General features: G+C 44.5%; 1 protein-coding gene across 1 annotated transcript in view; it reads left to right on the top strand.

Moving 5' to 3' along the window:
- FBXL13 (F-box and leucine rich repeat protein 13) overlaps window positions 1-24,227 on the top strand; it is a 249,774-nt gene that overhangs the window by 5,892 nt on the left and 219,655 nt on the right. Inside the window, exons 2-5 of the mRNA XM_044280157.1 lie at window positions 2,983-3,086; window positions 13,671-13,764; window positions 14,755-14,822; window positions 20,424-20,578. Of these exons, the coding sequence (XP_044136092.1) occupies window positions 2,983-3,086; window positions 13,671-13,764; window positions 14,755-14,822; window positions 20,424-20,578 (421 nt within the window). The remainder of the gene's footprint in view (window positions 1-2,982; window positions 3,087-13,670; window positions 13,765-14,754; window positions 14,823-20,423; window positions 20,579-24,227) is intronic.

The following is a 24,227-nucleotide window of genomic DNA, read 5'->3' as shown; positions in this document are numbered from 1 at the left end:
AGTGTTATTATGGCATTAGGGACATTTAAAAAGAAATGTAATCAAAAGTTTAGTTACTCTTAAAGCATTTTATACTGTGCCTGAATACTTTATGCAGTCTCTAGAATCAGTTCATACATTGCCTGTAACATATACAATACAGAATCTATACATTGCTACGGATTATTTTGTTTTGGCGCAGTGTCAAATTTCACACAATAATGCCCGTACAATAAAGATTCATAGGTTATTATCAACCAAAATAATGCAACTGTGATCTCCCAGGGGAAATGTAATACAATGAGCACGTTCCTCAGAGGTGCTGTATTACTCTGATCATAGAAGATAATGGCGCAGTGTTTGAGTAATTGGGCTCATACACACGAACGTTGTTGTTTTGTGGTCCGTTTTTCACTGATCCTTTGTTCCGTATCTGAGGTTTTTTTTCCCTCTGATTTAAGTCCTCTTCCGTTCCGTTATTCCACAAAACATATCCGCATGGTTTCAGTATGCGATCTGTTTTTTGCGGATCGTATACAAGCAGTAACTTATTAGTCAACAAACACATGAGCAATATAGGCTGGGCATAGCGTTTCTACAGTATGGATCCGCAAAATACGGATGAAATACGAATGACCTACGGATGTCTTCTGTGTGCGTTCCGTATTTTTTGCGGACCCATTGACTTGAATGGGGCCTCGGACCTTGATTTGCCGACAATCATAGGACATGCACTACTTTTTTGCCGAACAGAAATACGGAAACGGAATTCACTTTCGTTGTTTTTGCGGACCTATTGAAGTGAATGGTTCCGCATACGGTCTGCAAAAAAAAAAAAAACAGAATGGAAGCGCAAAGAAAATAAATTCATGTGCATGATCCCTCAGAGGGAAATATACTGTTACCTGTTATCTTGGAATTCAGAGACCTCCTGTCTCACCCTTCCTTCATGCTTTAACATGGGACTGTGTCGCCCAGGTTTACTAATCCTATAGATAGGCTCCAGACCTGCACCAGATTTATCACAGGGGTTTCAAGACGGACACTTTTTTCCAACTCTGTGGGGGAGATACTGGAATGTCCTTTGTCAGACTGGAGAAAGATGTGCCAAATGTTTTTAACTTTATTGTATATTATGGCTTTCCGTGTGCCAGAAACGGAAATCTGTGTCATGCCCCCTTCCTGAGAAGCCACATCCATTTTTCAGTAGGTCGTTAAAAGTATAGAAACCCTAGTTGCTTAAAATTGCGCCAATTTGCATCACTTTTAAGAAGAAGTCTAGGCACAGAAATATTAGTCAATCCGTGCCTATCTGTTCAGTTTACTGTGGTATATATGCAAAAGCTGCCGAGAAAGAAGACTGTTGGGTTATTACCACACATATAGACTAAGGCCTCATGCACGCGACCGTTGTTGTGTTCCGTTCCGCAAAATGGGGTTCTGTGATCTGTTTCCGTTTTTGTTTCCATGTGTCTTCCTTTATTTTTGGAGGACCACCAGACATAAAGGAAAGTAAAAAAAGTCTAAGACAGGTTTGCCATGCAAATGATAGGGAAAAAAAACGGACGCGGACGCGGATGACAATCTTGTGTGCCTCCATGTTTTTTAGCGGTGCCATTGACTTGAATGGGCCCGCGAACCGTTTTCCATGAAAATAATAGGACTGGTTATATTTTTTTTACTGACTGGAACCACGGATCACGGACGCGGATGGCAATCGGTGCATTAGCCGAGTTTTCAACGGACCCATTGAAAGTCAATGGGTCTGCAGAAAATCACGAAAAACAGCGCAACGGACACGGAATAAAACAACGGTCGTGTGCATGAGGCCTAAGCCAAATAAGGCACTATTCACATGTCGTTCAGGGTGCGCACACATGTTGTGACCAAGCTGCAGATTACCGCTGGTTACTGTTTTGGTGCAGTATGGCAGTTAGCAGTTATCCGTGTTTGGTTAACGTGGTTCAAAGGCACCACCTGGCCGTTCCATCAAAATGGAATTGACGCCAGTGTGATCAAAGCCACATTACGGCGGGGAAACAGGTGCTCCACAGGTGGACCACCAGAAAAAATCATTCTGGGGGCCCACTCTACAGCTACATGCAAATAATACCTGCTACAAGATGATTGATTATGAGGGTCCCTGGGTGAAGAAGGTGCTGGCCGGCTTGCCTCTATACCACGAAGTCATCTCGGCCACCCGATGTGTCTATAATAATAAGCTGGGCAGTTTGCTAAATAATTTAACCAGTTTTTATATGGACATAGGCTGGTTTAGATGCTGGATGCTGCCTGTCTATATGTAGTGCACTCTGTCTACAGTATCATGTGCCCCTTGTGCAGGGATGGAGAACTAGGGGCCCATTTTACTCAGGGGCCCACCAGGGTTCACCTGTGGGCCAGTCTGAGCCTGACACAGTGTCAGCAGTTTTGACCCCTCAGAACTGCTGACAGCACTGTATAGGTGACTAGAAGGCAGTCTAACCACAACTCAGGTGATAGTCATGCAGGTTGACCAAAAACTCCAAGTTTTAGTCCTCCAACAGACGCCTGATTGGACACTACAGCCGTCACTCACAAGCAGAAGGGATGTGTTTGTTGAAAAGAGCTGAGGGCACTGACCGTTAAGGGGCCGTCTCCCTGGTTCTTCCAATCCTGGTGCCAGGGGGATTAAAAGTTGGATTTCTTTGTCACGCAACCTACCGTATATGACCATCTCCACAGGTATGATTACACTGCTCCACCCAACACCTGTATAGAGACGTTAGCAGTTCTGAGGGGTCAGAACTGCTGACAGATTTCCTGTAGACGTTAGCAGTTCTGAGGGGTCAGAACTGCTGACAGATTCCCTGTAATGAACAATATTGGGTATGCAATGTATTTAAAATGATTTAGTCAAAGCTTTCTAGAGCTAGAGAAGGTTGATGATTTGAGGCCTGTGCATACAGATCCACACTTTGTAGACAAGTTATGTTAATACATTGTCTAAATCTTTTTTTCCAGGCTCTACTTTGTGGGCTATGTGCTATGTGTCCAGAAAATCCACTGCAGTTTTTGGAGGAGAAGATCAAGGAGATGTTGGAGAAGGGTCATCATTCTCTAATATGGTACTACTATAATGATGATAAATAATACACTATTGTAGTGACGGTCATTCTCATACATTTTAGCACACTGTCAGGAAGCCATCGCTGGGTCCCAAGTTATTTTACATATTCAGTGAGCAACCATTCTCTACTAGAGATGTTCCGAACTATTTGCCGGCGAACAGTTCCCAGCGAACATCGGTTGTTCGCGTTCGCAGCGGCGGGCGAACATATGTGATGTTCTGTCCGCCCCCTATACGTCATCATTGAGCAAATTTTGACCCTGTACCTAATAGTCAGCAGACACATTCCAGCCAATCAGCATACCCTCCCTCCCAGACTCTCCCACCTCCTAAAAAAAAAAAGCAAGGACGACAGCCCTCTTAGATTCATTCTGAAGCTGCAGGGTTAGAGCAGGGAGAGTGCTGCTGTTGCTGCTGATTTAATAGGGAAATCGTTAGCTAGGCCAGTGTTCTGTGTCCACTCCAGTCCTCAAAGACTCATCTGCTGTAAGGACAGCGTCCTGACAGCCCCCCAAAAAGCCCTTTTTAGGGCTGGTACATCAGTCTGCTTTTTTTTATTTTATATATATATATATATATTGCAGTTGCCTGCCCGTGTGTGAGAGGCCACAGGCCCACAGACTGTACTGTGCCCACTGCCCACCTCTCATATAGGGTGGTACAGCGACTTGCTGTTAAAAAATTCATTTAATTTTTCCTCTGTAATATAATTGCAGTTGCCTGCCAGTGAGTGTCAGGCCCACAGACTGTACTGTACCCACTGCCCACCACTCATATAGGGTGGCACAGCATCTTGCTGTTAAAAAATTCATTAAATTTTTCCTCTGTAATATAATTGCAGTTGCCTGCCAGTTAGTGTCAGGCCCACAGACTGTACTGTGCCCACTGCCCACCACTCATATAGGGTGGCACAGTACCTTGCAGATAAAAAAGTTATTTAAAGGGGTTGTCCAAGTTATATTTATTGATGACCTATCCTCAGGATAGGTCATCAATATCAGATCGGAGTGGGTCCGACACCCGGCACCCCCTCCGATCAGCTGTTTGAAGAGAAGGAGTGCGCGGTGTCAGCGCTGCCTCCTCTTCACTGTTTACCTTCTAGCCGTTGCATCTGCAGTGGTGAGCAGGTGTAATTACACCCAAGCCTTCCTATTGAAATGAATGGGAATGCTTGGGTGTAATTACACCTGCTCACCACTGCAGATGCAACGGCTGAAGGTAAACAGGGAAGAGGAGGCAGCGCTGACACCGTGCGAGTCTCCTCTTCAAACAGCTGATTGGAGGGGGTGCTGGGTGTCGGACCCACTCCGATCTGATATTGATGACCTATCCTGAGGATAGGTCATCAATAAATATAACTTGGACAACCCCTTTAATGACCTTCAATGAGATCAGTAAGGACGAGGAACGGGACATGAGTAGCTTGGCATCCAACTTTGTGCAAATGGGGTCTTTCATGCTGTCGTGCCTGTTGAGGGACCCTCGTGTAAAAAGTCTGAAGGAGAACGACCTGTACTGGGTGGCCACGCTACTAGACCCCCGGTATAAGCAGAAAGTGGCTGGAATGTTACAGAATTACCGGAAGTCGGAAAGGATGCAGCAGTTCCAAAACAAGTTAAAAAGTATGCTTTACACAGCGTATAAGGGTGATGTCACAACACAATGGGAATCTAACAGGGGAACACGACAGGTGGCAGACTACCTCACCTTAACTGCAGATATCGACACTCTGAGGAGCGATGAACCCCTTGACTACTGGGTGTGCAGGCTTGACCTGTGGCCTGAGCTATCCCATTTTGCGCTAGAACTTCTGGCCTGCCCCGCTTCAAGTGTCCTGTTAGAAAGGACCTTCAGTGCAGCAGGAGGTATTGTCACCTCGGTCAAAAGTGTTGATTACCTCTGGGACTACCAGTGAGCGATACATTTGACTAAAAAGGGGCTGATGAGATGTGATGCCTTGGGCTAAAAATGGTCCCCATGCTGCTGTATTTAATCTCTGCATGCCGGATGACTTGCGTGACTTCTCCGCCACCAACTAGGGTTCAAGCCGCAATGTTTTAGGGCACTTTCACACGGGCGAGATTTCCACGCGGGTGCAATGCGTGAGGTGAACGCTATGCACCCGCACTGAATCCGGACTCATTCATTTCTATGGGGCTGTGCACATGAGCAGTGATTTTCACGCATCACTTGTGCATTGCGTGAAAATTACAGCATGCTCTATATTGTGCGTTTTTCACGCAACGCAGGCCCCATAGAAGTGAATGGGGCTGCGTGAAAAAGTGCGAATGCAGTGCAATTTTCACGCACGGTTGCTAGGAGACGATCGGGATCGGGACCCGATCTTTATTATTTCCCCTTATAACATGGTTATAAGGGGAAATAATAGTATTCTTAATACAGAATGCTTAGTAAAATAGGAATGGAGGGGTTAAAAAATAATAATAATAATTTAACTCACCTCATCCACTTATTCGCGCAGCCCGGCTTATCTTCTGTCTTCTTCTTTGATGATCTGTGAGAAAAAGGACCTGTGGTGACGTCACTGCGCTCATCACATGTTCCATCACATGACAACATCACCACAGGTCCTTTTCCTCAAAGAAGAAGACAGAAGAGAAGCCGGGCTGCGCGAATAAGTGGATGAGGTGAGTTAATTTTTTTTTTTTTTTTTTAACCCCTCCATCCCTATTTTACTTACCATTCTGTATTAAGAATGCTATTATTTTCCCTTATAAGGCTGAGTTCACACGGGCGTGACGGATTTGTTCAGGATGCGTCCCGGGTGTTCTGCGGCAAACCCGTGCGAGTAGGTACCCAATTGTAGTCAGTTATGACTAAAGACCTGAATGTGGTACCTAGACCCGAACTTCTTCACTGAAGTTCAGGTTTGGGTTCGGTGGTGTGTAGATGTAATTATTTTCCCTTATAACATGGTTATAAGGGAAAACAATAGCATTCTTTAATACAGATGCTTAGTAGAAGGTCAATTGAGAGTTAAAAAATAAATAAAATTAACTCACCTCCTCCAATTGATCGCTTAGCTGCCGGTCTCTTGTTCTTTCTTCAGGACCTGTCAAAGGACCTGTGGTGACGTTACTGAGATCATCACATGGTCATCACACGGTGATGGGCCATGTGATTGGATCATGTGATGTGACATCACCACAGGTCCCTTAGCCGGCAGCTCATGATTAAAGAAGTAAGAAGAGATCGGCAACTACGCAATCAAGAGGAGAGGGTGAGTTAATAATTTTTTTATTTTTCAACCCTCAATTGACCTTCTACTATGCCTTCTGTATTAAAGAATGCTATTATTTTCCCTTATAACCATGTTATAAGGGAAAATAATACAGTGAATAGACTGTCATCTTAGCAACCATGCGTGAAAATCGCACCGCGTCTGCACTTGCTTGCGGATGCTTGCGATATTCACTCAGCCCCACTCACTTTTATGGGGCCTGCGTTGCGTGATAAACGCACTATATAGAGCATGCTGCGTTTTTACGCAACGCATAAGTGATGCGTGAAAATCACCGCTCATATGCACTGCCCCATGTGCACACGCGGAAATCTCGCCCGTGTGATTTTTTTTTTGCGGTCCGTAAATCGCGGATCCGCAAAAAACGGAAGCCGTCCGTGTGCTTTCCGGCCATTGATATAACTGCCTATTCTTGTCCGTTTTGCGGACAAGAATAGGACATGTTATATTTTTTTTGCGGGGCCCGGGGCCGCGGAACGGAGCAACGGATGCGGACAGCACACGGAGTGCTGTCCGCATCTTTTGCGGCCCCATTGAAGTGAATGGGTCCGCATCCGAGCCGCCAAAACGGCGGCTCGGATGCGGACCCAAACAACGGCCGTGTGCATGAGGCTTTAGGCTGATGTAACAGCTTTTTGTGGCGGTTTTTCATGCCGTTTTCTTATTAGCCAGAAGTGGGTTGGAAGTGAATGAGAAATATGAAGGAAGGACTTTTCCTCTCTGCTAGATCTACTTCTGGTTGTGCTTTAAAATCTGCATTAAAAAAAAAGAACTGCCACAAAAGGTTGTGTGGGACATGACCCTAAGGTCCCTTTCACACGAGCGAGTTTTCCGCGTGGGTGCAATGCGTGACGTGAACGCATAGCACCCGCACTGAATCCTGACCCATTCATTTCAATGGGTCTGTCTACATGAGCGTTGTTTTTCACGCATCAGTTCTGCGTTGCGTGAAAATAACAGCATGTTCTATATTCTGCGTTTTTCACGCAGCCCTGGCCCCATAGAAGTGAGGGGCTGCGTGAAAAACGCATTGCATCTGCAAGCAAGTGTGGGTGCGATGTGTTTTTCACTGATGGTTTCTAAGAGATGTTATTTGTAAACCTTCAGTTTTTTATCACGCGCATGAAAAACGCATCAAAACGCATTGCACCCGCGCGGAAAAAACTGAACAACTAAACGCAATCGCAGACAAAACTGACTGAACTTGCTTGCAAAATACATCTGATCGTGTGCATGAGCCCTTACACAGTATTATAAATCAGTATAAGGGCTCATGCACACGACATATGTATATTGTGGTCCACAAAACACGATCCGCAAAAAATACGGATGACGTCCATGTGCATTCAGTATTTTGCGGAACAGAACAGCTGGCCCCTAATAGATCAGTCCTATCCTTGGCCGTAATGCAGACAATAATAGGACATGTTCTATTTTTTTTCAGAACGGACATACGGAAATGGAATGCACACCGATTAACTTTTTTTTGCGGACCCATTGAAATGAATGGTTCTGCATACGGTCCGCAAAAAAAATGGAACAGACACGCAATGAAAAAGTGTTTGTGTGCATGAGCCCTAATGCTGTGCGATCCTGTCAAGAGGAGTGAGGTCATGACAGGAACTCCCACTGACACATTCTGCGAGTTTATCGCGTTGAACCTGCTGGTGTGTCTCTGGCCTAACACTGGGGTTACACAACAATATCATGTGGACAGGACAATGATCACTGTGTAGCACTGCAGATACTGAACTCAAACGGCTCACAGCACGACTCGCAAGTCGCCACAACTGCAACCCCAGAATTGCATCAAACCAGCAGCAATTTCTCGATATTAACACCCGCTACGTGTGACTGTACCCTTAGAAGTCGTACAGTATCAGGAAAGTGTATGAGATTAGGGGGAACAGATAGGGAAATCTGTCACAAAGACCGTGATCGCCGAACAGTGTGCTGTCTTCCTGGCGCTAGAGTTCGACACATTGCGGATCGGGTTGACAGATTACTGGGAGGGGCTGGAGAAGATCCAGCGGTCATGGTCCATATCGGAACCAATGACAAAGTTAGAGGTAGGTGGAGAGTCCTTAAAAATGATTTCAGGGATTTAGGTCAAAAGCTGAGGGCAAGGACCTCAAAGGTAGTATTTTCCGAAATACTGCCTGTACCACGAGCCACACAAGAAAGGCAGCGGGAGATTAACAAGTGGCTCAAGAACTGGTGTAGGAAGGAGGGGTTTGGGTTCCTGGAGAACTGGGCCGATTTTTCTATCGGCTACAGGCTCTATCGTAGGGACGGGCTGCACCTCAATGGGGAAGGGGCAGCTGTGCTGGGGAGAAAGATGGCTAGAAGGTTGGAGGAGTGTTTAAACTAGGGACTGGGGGGGAGGGTAATTACGTTATAGGACGGGAAGATAGTGCAGATAGAGACCGGGGGCAAAGTAATAGGACTGGGGGAGGAATGGAAGGAGGGACTAGAACAGTTCAGAAGGAAAGATGTAGGGTAAAAAATATACATAAACCTCTCAAATGTATGTATACTAATGCCAGAAGCCTGACTAATAAAACTGGTGAACTGGAATTAGTGATGTGTGAGGAGAATTATGACATAGTGGGAATAACTGAGACATGGCTGGATGATAGCTATGACTGGGCGGTTAATGTACAAGGTTACAGTCTGTTTAGAAAGGATCGTCAAAACCGGAGAGGAGGAGGGGTCTGCCTCTATGTAAAGTCCGGTCTAAAGCCCACACTCCGCGAAGATATAAATGAGGGACATGAACATGTGGAGTCACTGTGGGTAGAGATACATGGAGCTAAAAACAACAATAAATTACTAATAGGAGTTTACTATAAACCACCTAATATACCAGAGTCCACAGAAAATCTACTACTAAACGAGATAGACGAGGCGGCAAATCATAATGAGGTGGTTATTATGGGGGACTTCAACTACCCAGATATAGACTGGGAAACTGAAACTTGTATATCTCATAAAGGAAACAGGTTCTTGGCAATAACCAAAGACAATTACCTCTCCCAACTGGTTCAGGACCCGACTAGAGGGACGGCCATACTGGACTTAGTATTAACCAATAGGCCGGACAGAACAACAGACGTGCAGGTTGGGGGACACCTGGGAAATAGTGACCACAAAGTAATAACCTTCCAATTATCATTCAAAAGAACGTTTCTACAGGGAGGAACAAAAATACCAAACTTCAAAAAAGCTAAATTTAGCCAACTAAGAGAGGCCATAGGCCAAACTAACTGGGACAAAGTCCTCAAAAATAAAAATACAGCCACAAAATGGGATATCTTTAAAAACATCCTAAAATCTCATTGTGAGAGGTACATACCGTATGGTAATAAAAGGTTAAGGAATAAAAAGAAACCAATGTGGATAAATAGAACTGTAACGAAAGCAATAAATGACAAAAAGAAAGCATACCATTCACTGAAACAGGAGGGGAGCACGGAAGCACTGAAAAACTATAAGGAAAAAAATAGAACATGTAAAAAACAAATAAAAGCGGCCAAACTAGAGACCGAGAGATTAATTGCCAAAGAGAGTAAAACTAACCCTAAAATGTTCTTCAATTATATAAATGTTAAAAAGTATAAATCTGAAGGTGTCGGCCCTTTAAAGAGTAATGAGGGGGAAGTCGCAGAGAGCGATGAGGAGAAAGCAAAGCTGTTAAATATTTTTTTCTCCAATGTATTCACTGAGGAAAATAAATTGTCAGATGACATGCAGAATGCAAAAATAAATTCCCCATTAAAAGTGTCCTGTCTGACCCAGGAAGAAGTACATCAGCGACTTAAAACGATTAAAATAGACAAATCGCCAGGACCAGATGACATACACCCCCGTATCCTAAAGGAATTAAGTAATGTCATAGCCAGACCCTTATTTCTGATATTTGCAGACTCTATACTGACAGGGAATGTCCCACAGGATTGGCGCATGGCATATGTGGTGCCAATATTCAAAAAGGGGCCAAAAACAGACCCTGGAAACTATAGACTGGTAAGTTTAACATCTGTTGTGGGTAAACTGTTTGAAGGTTTTCTGAGAGATGCTATATTAGAGCATCTCAACAGAAATAAGCAAATAACACCATATCAGCATGGCTTCGTGAGGGATCGGTCATGTCAGACTAATTTAATCAGTTTCTATGAGGAGGTAAGTTCTAGACTTGACAGCGGCGAATCAATGGATGTCGTATATCTGGACTTCTCCAAAGCATTTGACACTGTACCACATAAAAGGTTAGTATATAAAATGAGAATGCTCGGACTGGGAGAAAACATCTGTATGTGGGTAAGTAACTGGCTCAGTGATAGAAAACAGAGGGTGGTTATTAACGGTACACACTCAGATTGGGTCACTGTCACTAGTGGGGTACCTCAGGGGTCAGTATTGGGCCCTATTCTCTTCAATATATTTATTAATGATCTTGTAGAAGGCTTGCATAGTAAAGTATAAATTTTCGCAGATGACACTAAACTGTGTAAAGTAATTTACACTGATGAGGACAGTATACTACTACAGAGGGATCTGGATAGATTGGAGGCTTGGGCAGATAAGTGGCAGATGAGGTTTAACACTGATAAATGTAAAGTTATGCACATGGGAAGGAAAAATGCAAGTCAACCGTACATACTAAATGGTAAAACACTCGGTAACACTGACATGGAAAAGGATCTAGGAATTTTAATAAACAGCAAACTAAGCTGCAAAAACCAGTGTCAGGCAGCTGCTGCCAAGGCCAACAAGATAATGGGTTGCATCAGAAGGGGCATAGATTCCCGTGATAAGAACATAGTCCTACCACTTTACAAATCGCTAGTCAGACCACACATGGAGTACTGTGTACAGTTCTGGGCTCCTGTAAACAAGGCAGACATAGCAGAGCTGGAGAAGGTCCAGAGGAGGGCAACTAAAGTAATAACTGGAATGGGGCAACTACAGTACCCTGAAAGATTATCAAAATTAGAGTTATTCACTTTAGAAAAAAGACGACTGAGAGGAGATCTAATTAATATGTTTAAATATATCAAGGGTCAGTACAGAGATCTATCCCATCAGCTATTTATCCCCAGGACTGTGACTGTGACGAGGGGACATCCTCTGCGCCTGGAGGAAAGAAGGTTTGTACACAAACATAGAAAAGGATTCTTTACGGTAAGAGCAGTGAGACTATGGAACTCTCTGCCTGAGGAGGTGGTGATGGTGAGTACAATAAAGGAATTCAAGAGGGGCCTGGACGTATTTCTGGAGCTTAATAATATTACAGGCTATAGCCACTAGAGAGGGGTCTTCCTCTGGATCAACTTGCGGGATAACAGGCCGAACTGGATGGACAAATGTCTTTTTTCGGCCTTATGTACTATGTTACTATGTTACTATGTTACTATATTAGACAAATCTCATGTACACCGAGAGGCCCATTTATCAAGCTTGTCTGTTTTTTAGGCCTCATGCACACGACCGTGGTTTAGTTCCGCATTTTTTTGCGGCTCTGGTCCGGACCCATTCACTTCAATGGGGCTGCAAAAGATGCGGACAGCATTCTGTGTGCTGTGCGCATCCATTGCTCCATTCCGTGGTCTTGCAAAAATGATAGATCATGCCCTATTCTTGTCCGTTTTGCGGACAAGGATAGGCATTTCTATAATGGGCCGTCTCTTCCGTTCCCTAAATTACAGAAGGCACACGGGCATCTGTGTTTTGCCGATCTGCAATTTTGCGGACCGCAAAACACGGCACGTTCGTGTTCAAGAGGCCTTAGGCCTAGTTCGCACTTCAGTGTTTGGTCAGTGATTTCCATCAGTGATTTGTGAGCCAAAACCAGGTGCAACTCTAAACACAGAACAGGAGCAGATCTTTCCCTTCTACCTCATGTCTGTGGAGGCTCCTCTTCTGGTTTTGGCTCACAAATCACTGATGGAAATCACTGACCAAACACTGAAGTGTGAACGAGGCCTTAGACTGCAATTAGACTGGGGTCCTGGATTCAACTGTCAATATTCTGCAGACTATTTATTAAAAGTCGCACAGCAGTTGATGAGTGAAGCTAGGTGTCTTTGTATTAGGCCCCATGCACACGGCTGTTGCCTGGCCTGCATACAGCGGGTGCGCAATACACGGGCACCGGCCGTGTGCACCCCTCATCACAGATGCGGACGCATTCACTTGAATGGGTCCGCAATCCGGGAGATGTGGTGCGGAACGGAAGCAAGGATCGGAAGCCCACGGAAGCACTACAGAGTGCTTCAGTGGTGTTTATGCCTGTGCCTCCGCACCTCAAAAAAATAGAACATGTTCTATTTGGTTACGGTCTGGACGGATCACAGATCCATTCAAGTTGAGTGGGTCTCGATCCTTCCTGGCCGCCGCACGGATGTTGCCCGTACATTGGGGACCGCAAATTGCTTAGGGCTTGTGCACACAGCTGTAGCCGTTTTTGCCGTATGCAAATTGTGGATTCACAAAACATGGATAATTTTTGTTGCAGGTGCCACAGAATGGACTTACGGATGCAAGGTGAATGGGCCCATATCAGACCCGCAAAAAATGCGGATCGGATGCGGACTGAAACAACGGTTGTGTAACTTGTGTGCATGAGCCCTGTCAGGTCTCTGGTGGTTCCATTCCCTTTAGGCCTCATGCACACGACCGTTGTTGTGGTCTGCATCCGAGCCGCAGTTTTTGCGGCTCGGATGCGGACCCATTCACTTCAATGGGACAGCAAAAGATGCGGACAGCACTCTGTGTGCTGTCCGCATCCATTGCTCCGTTTTTTGGCCCCGGAAAAAAAATATAGCATGTCCTATTCTTGTCCGTTTTGCTGACAAGAATAGGCATTTCTACAATGGCCCGCCCGTTCCGTTCCGCAAATTGCAGAAGGCACACAGACGGCTTCTGTTTTTTGCAGATCCGCAATTTGCGGACCGCAAAAAACGGAACGATCGTGTGCATGAGGCCTTAGACTGGTCTAATTAGCTGATTACAAAAATAGACACACTTTACCACTCAAAACGGATGAACTGATGAATAAAAATAAGCAATCCCTGGAGTGGAGGAAAAATGAGACTGTTTTTGCGCACATCTCAGTTGGAAAAAAGGCGCACCTACATGAGCAGATAAAAAAAAAGTCACAAACATTAGACAACTGCATCATTAAATGAATAACTTTTATTTGCTGCACCTGTAATACACCTTTAGGGCATAAACCCAAGATACAAGGGAGTACCAGTAAACCCTTGTACCATTATATACAGTATGTTAGCAGTTACTTGTCTCTGTTTTTTCCAACAGGGATTCATACATTGATGACTCAAGGAAACCCAAAGTAAAGGCAATGGCAGGAAGCTATTTGGAATACCTATTTGGGCAAGATGAAGATCAGCTGGTAATTTATGGCTATCACTCAGCAGTCTGAATAAGGGCTTATCTTGTGGATAGGTGACAACTTTTACCAACCAGAACACCCCTTTAATAAGCCCCCGGGGGATCTGGAGTGAACGCACCGCAGGCTGTTATAGCCAAGTGATAAAGTAACTACATTTTTGACACTTTTGATATGTCATAGAGACATATCAAAAGTGTTGATAGCGGGGATCCCTGCGCTGAGATCGGTATCTCTATAACGAGGAGTCAGAAGCGCCCAGGCGAGCGCTGCTTCTCCTCATTGCTGAGCGCAAACTTGGAGATGGTCCCATAGACTTTCTATTGAGACTGTCTTTACTACAGCGCTAAGCACTAAGGAGAAGCAGCACTTGGCTGAGTGCTTCAGACTCCTCATTATAGATATCAGTGGGGGTCCCAGAGCTGGGACCCCCGCTAAAGTCCACTGCCCAGCAAGGCCCATTACCCTGCAGGGGCGCCTCCTGGTGAAGATCACACACCACTGCAGAAGTCTCCCTCCACATCTTCAAAGCGATGCAACGAATGGTCCAGCAGCCCGCCCAGTCAGACCAATAACAAAGTTCCAGCCAGAGCAAATTTACTAACATTCAAATTTACCGAATGTCGGCGAAAAATAGTTTTCTCACCAGACGCAAGGACTTCCTTAGATGTGCCTACGGTAATTTATGATGAGGCGCGCTACTTGTCATAAATTAGACGAATCAAAAAGCATCACAAGGGAGGAAACTAAGACCAAGGTAAAAATTAATCTTAGTAAATGTGCACCATCGTTCACAAGAGGTCAGAGAGGGTATGAGTCCCATGACTGATAAATAAGGATCACTAAGTGACAGGTGTCATTACATTCGGCTGTGCGAGCCATACAAGGTTTAAATGTGAATTCCTGGTGACGGACCCCCTTTGTGATGACTGTGCGGTACTGGATGTAAACCAGCAGATTTTCCTATTTAACAGGTCTTCTTTTTCCATTCAGGTGTCACCAGAGCTATTTAGGAAGGCGTACTCCTTTTACATCAGCAAGCTGCAGAAGCTGTACTTTGAGTGAGTACTTTACTGCCTGACAAAAGGGGATTAGCTGCTAAAGTCAAGTAAAAGGTTAAATAATTTAGCTCTAAGGTCCTCAGTGTATAAGATGGGTTCCTGTCACGGTTTTACTGTCATAATGGGACAGAAACAAAGAAACTGCTCTTATCACTTGGTATAGAACCTCTGGTACTGGTTAGCGTCCCTTCCACTGTCATAACCTTTTTCGTATCCACAGCCGTCACTTAAAATGGCTTTAGAACACAATGGACACAATATTACTTAAAGGGAACCTGTCATGTGGATATTTGATTATAATCTAACTAATTATATACAATCATTAACTACTAAAAAGCGCCTTAGATGTATTCACTTACTGGTGTGACAGATGGCTACCTCATAATATACACACAAAGATGCCGCACCAATGATTTTAATACAGAGGAGGGGGGGCCGCACTGGCCACCAATGAATTTAATACAGGGGAGGGAGGAGGGCTGCACTGGCCACCAATGAATTTAAAACTGGGGAGGAAGAGGGGTCTGCCCCCTGCTGCCTGGCAGCACCCAATCTCTTACAGGGGGACTATGATACGCACAATTAACCCCTCAGGTGCGGCACCTGAGGGGTTAATTGTGTGGATCACAGCCCCCTGTAAGAGATCGGGTGCTGCCAGGGGGCTGTTATGTACACAGTTCTTAGTATATTCTAACTTGAAGCGTCCCCATCACCATGGGAACGCCTCTGTGTTAGAATATACTGTCGGATCTGAGTTTTCACGATGTGAAAACTCAGATCTGAAAAGCTGTTATGCAGACAGATCAGCGGATCTGTCTGTGCGAAAGTAGCCTACAGATCACGGACACGGATGAGAATCTTGTGTGCCATCGTGTTTTTTCACTGACCCATTGACTTGAATGGGTCCGTGAACCGTTGTCCGTCAAAAAAATAGGACAGGTCATATTTTTTTGACGGACAGGAAACACGGATCACGGACGCAGATGACAAACAGTGCATTTTGCGAGTTTTCAACAGACCCATTGAAAGTCAACGGTCGTGTGCATGAGGCCTAAGGCTGCTTGTTTTGGTCTGCATCCGAGCCGCCGTTTCAGTGGGGCCGCAAAAGATGCAGACAGCACTCCGTGTGCTGTCTGCATCCATTGCACCGTTCCGTGGCCCCGCAGACAGATAGGGCGCAACAGTTGTCGCGCGACATTTTGTTGCACCAATGTCGCGCGACAATTTTTATAATGGCAGTCTATGGTGTCGCACTGCAACATGCGACATGTTGCGACTGCGACGCGACAGTCGCAGAAAAATCCATCTTGAATGGATTTTCTGCGCCTGTCGCAGTCGCAGCATGTTGCATGTTGCAGTGCGACACCATAGACTGCCATTATAAAAATTGTCGCGCGACATTGGTGCAACAAAATGTCGCGCGACAAATGTCGTTGTGTAGACCTAGCCTAAGGCTACTTTCACACTTGTGGCAGAGTGATTCGGCAATCTGCATGCAAACGGACAGCATTTGTAGACGGATCTGGATGCGGATCCGTCTCACAAATGCATTGCAAGAACGGATGAGTCTCTCTGTTTGTCATATGGACAAACAGATCCGTTTCTATTTTTTTTTCACATTTTTACCGGTCCGCGCATGCAGTATTTTTAATCCGGCACTAATACATTTCAATGTAAATTAATGCTGGATCCGGCATTCTGGCAACTGATCCAGAATTTTGGACGGAGATAATACCGCAGCATGCTGTGAAATTTCCTCCGTCCAAAATGCCGTTCAGTGACTGAACTGAAGACATCCTGACGCATCCTGAACAGATTACTTTCCATTCAGAATGCATGGGGATAAAACTGATCAGTTATTTTCCGGTATAGAGCCCCTAGGATGGAACTCAGTGCCGGAAAAGAAACACACTAGTGTGAAAGTACCCTAACCTGTTCATGCTACAGAGTAAAACTTGTAGGCTGAGGTTTTCTTTTACCAACCAATGCTTTTTCTGAACTCCTTGATATTAGCATCATTGACAAATTAGACCTGTACTATGATATGAAGCATCATTGTCAAGCCTTTGTGATGCATTATTAAGGCAACCCCTAACTATATAAGGCCTTGTTCACATATCTGTTTTTCACTCACGTGTCCTGTCCGAGTCCTCCACGTTCAGCACATGTAGCCATTGGCTGTAATTGCGTTAGTTCACACATCAGTGGTTTTCCACTCAACTTGGGTCAGTGAGAAAATCATGGGAGCATGCACTACTTTAGTCCATGATGCAGCCCAAACATGTCCATTGATGTCTATGGGTCCATAAAAAACACTGACTGAACATGGAGAGCATTAGTGTTTGGCCAGTTCTTCACTGACCACTGGTAGGAGATGCTCTGGAAATTAATTTTCAGTTGAGCATTGTTCATGGAGGACACACAGAAGGCATAAAATGGACACATGGATTCTTCATGGGCGAAAGATGGACAGATTTTTCCACGGACGTCAAACGGACATGGAAATGTGAATGAGGCCTAAGGGTGAGAAGAGGTCAAAGCCAAGGTTCCCTATTATCTCAATGGCCGCACAGCTTCTGCAGGTACCCTGCTTAGTCCACTTCAGTAATACATTACTGCATTTCTAACCTGTACATTTACAAGTGGGGAGCATCCTACCCCTATCTCAACTGCACATAAGTGTGCTTAGGAAGGACAATCCTCCATCTTTCCCACTGCCACAAATAGGAAGGGAGGAGAAAGGGGAGACACACTGAGAGAGAACTTCAGATGAGCAGGACACACAACAAGGACCACCTACTAGTGATGTGTTCCCACCTGGACTGCTTGGCATACTGACTGTAAAAATCCTCTGAAGATAAATCTCCCCCATAGCATTCTACTATGTCCAATTATTAATTTTATAGCTACCAGTATACAACTTCCTGAAGCAGTTTGTTGGGGTATACACGTATTGTAAGTCAGCTACTATTTGCTTATCAGCATCACCAGGAATGTTCTCAGCAATTCTGACTCCAGAGCAGTCTATAGATGGCATCTCAGACTTCTATCCCAAAATGTCCTTTTCAGCTGGATGCCTCATAGTACATAGCTGCCTACATACTGTACTTTGGTTCTGAAGACTTCACAGTTGGCACAATGCAGTCAGGCATGTAATCTTCTCCTGCCGTTCACCAAAGCCAGACTCCTCCATTTTACCGTCAGATAGAGCAACATGATTTTCCACTCCACAGGGCTCATTTCCACTGCCCCAGAGCCCAGTGGCTATGTGCTTTATACCAGTCCATCTAACACTTGGCATTGTGCTTGGTAATGCAGCTGCTTAGCCTTGGAAATCCATGCCATGAAGCTCCCGGAGCACAGTTAGAGGGGCTGTTAAAGGGGTTGTTTAATATTTTCTTACTGATGGCCTATCTTCAAGATAGGCCATCAATATAAGATCGGTGGTGGTGCGAGTTCTGTCATCCCCGCCGATCAGCTGATGTGGTCAGTGCAGTGGACTCCTCCTACGCCAGTGACATCACATTGGTTACATGGGCTAAGCGCAGCTTAGCCATATTCTAGAGAATGGGGCTGAGTTGCAATACCAAGCACAGCTATTATACAATGTACGGCGCTGTGGTTGGTAAGCTGTGAGGATGCCACAGTTCTTACGGAAGAACCGAAACCTCTTTAAACCCTCCACCGTTCAGATATTGATGACCTATCCTGAGGATATGCCATCTATATCAAAGTCTCAAACAACCCCTTTAGGCTAGGTCTACACGACGACATTTGTCGCGCGACATTTTGTTGCACCAATGTCGCGCGACAATTTTTATAATGGCAGTCTATGGTGTCGCACTGCAACATGCGACATGCTGCGACTGCGACGCGACAGTCGCAGAAAATCCATTCAAGATGGATTTTTCTGCGACTGTCGCGTCGCAGTCGCAACATGTCGCATGTTGCAGTGCGACACCATAGACTGCCATTATAAAAATTGTTGCGCGACATTAGTGCAACAAAATGTCGCGCGACAACTGTTGCGCCCTATCTGTCGCGCGACTTTTTGTCGCGCGACAAACGTCGTCGTGTAGACCTAGCCTTAATCCCGGGGAAGGTTGGAAGTTGGAACTGTGCAGTTTTGGGGGGTCATTTACTAACAGTTCTTATGCCTGTTTAAGGGTACTTTCACACTTGCGGCAGAGGGTTCCGGCAGGCAGTTCTGTTGCCGGAACTGCCTGCTTGATACGTCAAAATGTATGCAAACTGATGGCATTTGTCAGATGGATGAGGATCCTGATCCGTATGACAAATGCATTGAAATGCCCGATCCGTTTTTCTGGATGACAAATTTTTTTCACATTTTTTGCGGTCTGAGCATGCGCAGACCGCAACAACAGATTTGTTTTGCCGGAAGACTCGGGCCGGATCCAGCATTAATGCATGTCAATGAGAAAAAATGCCGGATTCGGCATTTCGGCAAGTGTTCCGGAATTTTGGACTGAGATAAAACCGCAGCATGCTGCGGTATTATCTCCGTCCTGAAAAGGCAAAAAGACTGAACTGAAGACATCCTGATGCATCCTGAACGGATCGCTCTCCATTCAGAATGCATGGGGATAAAACTGATCAGTTCTTTTCCGGTACAGAGCCCTTAGGACGGAACTCTATGCCGGAAAAGAATAACGCTAGTGTGAAAGTACCCTTAGGCCTTAAAAACAGTTCAGGACCCTGCTTTGCTACTTTTTAACACTTGTGCAACAATATTTTATCACATGCCCTCAACACTGGGGAGTGGCGGGTGTAGTGTGTGGGCTTTGTGGGGGCTAGGAAACTGGAGTCAATGACACTTGGAATCTACTCCAGTCAGAGGCTGTAGTAGATTTCTCTCCAGGCACATGGACAGCTGGAGGATGTTCCTAATTTAAGATGAGGCCTGTGTCTCGTCATTAATTAGGTGAATCTTCCAGCAGTTCAGTGGCGTAAAATCCCAGTCTTTGATAAATGAACTCCATTGAGTCAGCAGGGTGTTTGCGACTTTTATGCACTTGCACCACTTGCCGACCCCACCTCTGTAACTTTCGATGGTCTGCCACTTCATAGCTCAGTTGCTGTGGTTCCTAAACACCTCCACTTCACAATATTACCACTCACAGCTGATGGTGGAATATCTAGGAGGGAAGACATTTCATGAACTGACTTGTCGCAGCGGTGGCATCCTATTACAGCACCATGCTTTAATTCATAGAGCTTATTGGAAAGTTGCATTCCTACACAAATGTTTTTAAAGGCAAACTGCTTGGTTAGGTGCTGGATTTTATACACCTGTGGCAATGGGACAGAACAAAACACCTGAATTCAGTGATTTAGAGGTGTGTCCTTATACTTTTATCTATATAGTGCATAGCTAGATAGATAGATAGATCATAACTATGGTTAAACATTTTTCATTTAGTAATAGTAATATGATGACATTTCCAGACAGAATCCTTTCAGATCTTCTGGGTACGATTTTCCATCAGTTACATGCTATGTTTCAGATTAGATTACATGGATTTCATTTCATGCATTGAAAGCTTGGATGAAAGCCTACTAAAATATTTACTCGCCATGCAGTGCCTGGATGGAGTATTGTGCTACGAGGAAAGCCAAAAGACTGGACACACAGGTCAAGCTGCAGAATGCGGAGGCTCATCATACAAAAACATTTTTGCAGTCCATAATTCGCCGTTGGAATAAGTGGGTGAAATTTCACAATACACAGCATATCAGTAAGTTTTCATACAAATATCTGAAAGTATTATATATACATGTGGTGCACATAGTGATACTGTGGTCTGTACAAATTGTTTTATATGGATAATTTTATTGAATTTCTTTAAATGCTTTTGTCTGACTTTTCACCTTATTGTATTAGAGCATGGTTGGCTCGTGCTAGGTATTTTTTTATTCGTTGGTACTGTTGCAGATCATCTATTAGAATGCCCTCAATATTTTGCATTCCACATATGTCAGACTTACCAAGCTGAAGTTACGTGGTTCCACCTTTTATCATTTATTAAAGGGGTTGTCTGGTATGATTTAAAGGCCATCTGTCAGCAGATTTGTACCTATGAACCTGGCTGACCCGTTACGTGTGCACTTGGCAGCTGAAGGCACCTGTGTTGGTCCCATGTCCCATTTTTGGTCTAGCTGAAAGCCGACATATACTCCGGATACAGTGACCGGATTACAGTTCCGGAATTCACAACGCACATGTGAACCCGACCTTAGGCTGCTTTCACACATCAGTGTTTGATCAGTGATTATCATCAGTGATTGTGAGCCAAATGAGGTCCTCAGTAAATAAAGTTTTTTTTTTTTCCTTGGGAATGCTGCTACCAATTTTCACCAGACAGGTATTATTTTAGAATAAGTTTTGACAGGCACTCCTTCACTTGGACTTATGTGGAAAAAATAATTTTTTATTAAAATATATGTATAAAATATCACAAAATAAATATTATACAGTTGAAGGTGATTTCTAATGCGCTGACAAAAAGAGTTATTTCTCGGTATATATAACTTTATTTCCTAGCATATCAATAAATGGGGAATGTTCAGAAGGGTGTGCGTTTTATATTAAAAACCCCATAATCAGCCAACAAAATGTGCAAAAACAATATATATATTATATTCTATAATTTATTTTCCGGACAGGGTGGGTCTATTTGTTCAGTGCACCCTATCCCCTACAATTAATATGAGAGCCGCCTTTTACACAATTTTTTCCAGGTATTATTTTAAACAGGAGGATCGGCCCTACCTGACAGTATACCTGGTTTTATAGGGTTGATGCAGCTGACAGGTCCTCTTGAAATAATTGTTTCTGATGAAACCCTCTAATTATAGTGTTTAATCATATATTGTGCACAAAACTATATGTGCAGCTGCACGTACCTCTGTTGTGAGTGGGGATTTTTCTGACCACTATACTCTAAGGGCTATAGGCTGAGGCTGCAGATGGAGAAGAATGGTGTTGTGAGCAAGGAGCCTAAGGGCTGTTTCACACGAGCGGATGCCGTGCGTGACATCCGCTCCGTGAAAGAGTGCCAAGACCCGATGCAGACTGCAGAGGCACGGAGCAGTAACATGACTGATAATGCTCCGTGCCTCTCTGTGATCTCTTTACTACGAAATCACAGTGACAACTTTATCTCACTGTGATTTCGTAGTAAAGAGATCACAGAGAGGCACGGAGCATTATCAGTCATGTTGCTGCTCGGTGCCTCTGCAGTCTGCATCGGGTCTTGGCTGTCATTCACGGAGCGGATGTCACGCACGGCATCCGCTCGTGTGAAACAGCCCTAAGAGGTGGATGAGAAGACATATGCTTACTCATCTCTAAGGGTGGGTTCACATCTGCGTTCTGGATTCCGTTATGGCTTTCTGTTATAACATGGTTATTACGGAATCCATAAGACGGAAGTCAAAACGGAAGCCTTTAAGAGGAATTCCATTTTGATTCTCCATAATACAAGTCAATGGGCAGCAGAACGGATGCGTCCTGCTTTCCATTAGGGAAACAGAAGCCTTTAAGAGGCATTCCGTTTTTATCCGTCTTAATAGAAGTCTATGGGAATCATAACGGATCCGTCTGGTTTCGTTTATGCAAGACGGGAAACAAAGTTCTCTCCACAGGACTTTTTTCTCCGTTCTGCATAAGGGAAACGGGACGGATCCGTTTTGCTTCCAATAGACTTTTATTATGACGGAATGCAAAACGGAAGCCTTTAAAAGACATTCCGTTGTGCTTTCCGTCATAATAGAATTCTATGGGAATCATAACAGATCCGTCCCGTTTCCGTTATGCAGAACGGAGAAAAAAGTCCTGTGGAGAGAACTTTGTTTCCCGTCTTGCATAAACGAAACCAGACGGATCCGTTATGATTCCCATAGACTTCTATTAAGACGGATAAAAACGGAATGCCTCTTAAAGGCTTCTGTTTTAACTTCCGTCTTATGGATTCCGTTATTTTCTGTTATTTTCTGTTATAATCAAGTTATAACGGAAAGCCATAACGGAATCCATAACGCAGATGTGAACCCACCCTAAGGGTCCATTCACGCGCCCGTAATTTGGGTCCGCATTCGTTCCGCAATTTGCGGACCCATTCACTTTCAATGGGGCTGGAATGGATCCACATTTTCGGGATCCGCATCAGTTTTTTCGGGACCCGTTTTTTCGGGATCCGCAATTTTCTATTATAGTGTCTGTGATGTGTGGTCCGCAAAACACTTGCGGACGTGTGAATGAACACTAGGTAATATTATTGTATTGCAGCTACCAAAGCTAATCTGACAGGGGAAGGAACACATTGTAAAGATTGTTTGCCTTGCTGTCACAAAGGGCAATGATGCAGGCTGGCATGCTGATTGTGTAACCTCAGGGCTAACCAGCAGGTGGCAGCGTTCAGCTATATTCCTACAGTAGACAGGATCACAGTCATAAGCTTAATGTTTTCTTATGTAGAAGGTAAGATATAAAACCTCAGTTTTGAGTGGCAGCACACACAAATAGAGAAACATAGAAAAATCACAGCACACTCTTAGGGCTCATGCACATGGCCATTGCCCGGCTGTGCCCGTATTGCGGCCCGCAAACAGAGTGTCCACAATACACTGGCACTGGACATGTGCACCCCGCATCATGGATGCGGACCCATTCACTTGAATGAGTCCACAATCCAGAAGGTCCGGTGCAGAATGGAGCCACGGAACCCCACGGAAGCACTATGGAGTGCTTCCGTGGGGTTTCTCTCCGTTCCTCCGCACCGCAAAAAAATAGAACATGTTCTATGTTTTTGCGGTCCGGACAGATCACAAACCCATTCAGGTTGAATGGGTCTGGATCTGTCTGCGGTCCCTAATGCACGGAACGGCCAACCAACGGCCGTGTGCATGAGCCCTAACTAGAAGACCAACTTACACCCAGAAGATTTTCACCTGAACCTATCTGATCATTCTGCCATTTTATATCAGTAACTTTGAACCCAAAATCAGACTAGGAACCTTGCTATTTGTCTTCCTGATATCGCATAGTAGACAGGAAATGTATATTTTTGGCCTGCCTGTCCAATTAATACCAAAGACCTTGCCAATGGAACGCACCACATCCTTTTCATCGGCTAAGCCGAGCAGGGGTAGCATCAGATATTATACAGTGGTCCCTCAAGTTACAATATTAATTGGTTCCAGGACGACCACTGTATGTTGAAACCATTGTAAGTTGAGTAATTGGTTCCGAAGCCCCAAAATGTCATCCAAGGTAAGAGAAAATAAAGATTTAAGAAAATTAAGCAGATAACTAAGACAGGTAAAACAAGTCCTTACATATATCAGTCAGGAATAGCTGATTACTGACAACTAAAACAACTGTTT

This window comes from Bufo gargarizans, chromosome 2 (assembly GCF_014858855.1).
Source record: "Bufo gargarizans isolate SCDJY-AF-19 chromosome 2, ASM1485885v1, whole genome shotgun sequence".
Lineage (NCBI taxonomy): Eukaryota > Metazoa > Chordata > Amphibia > Anura > Bufonidae > Bufo > Bufo gargarizans.
The sequence above is the reverse complement of the archived record's forward strand: the minus strand, read 5'-3'. Positions and strand labels throughout refer to the sequence as shown.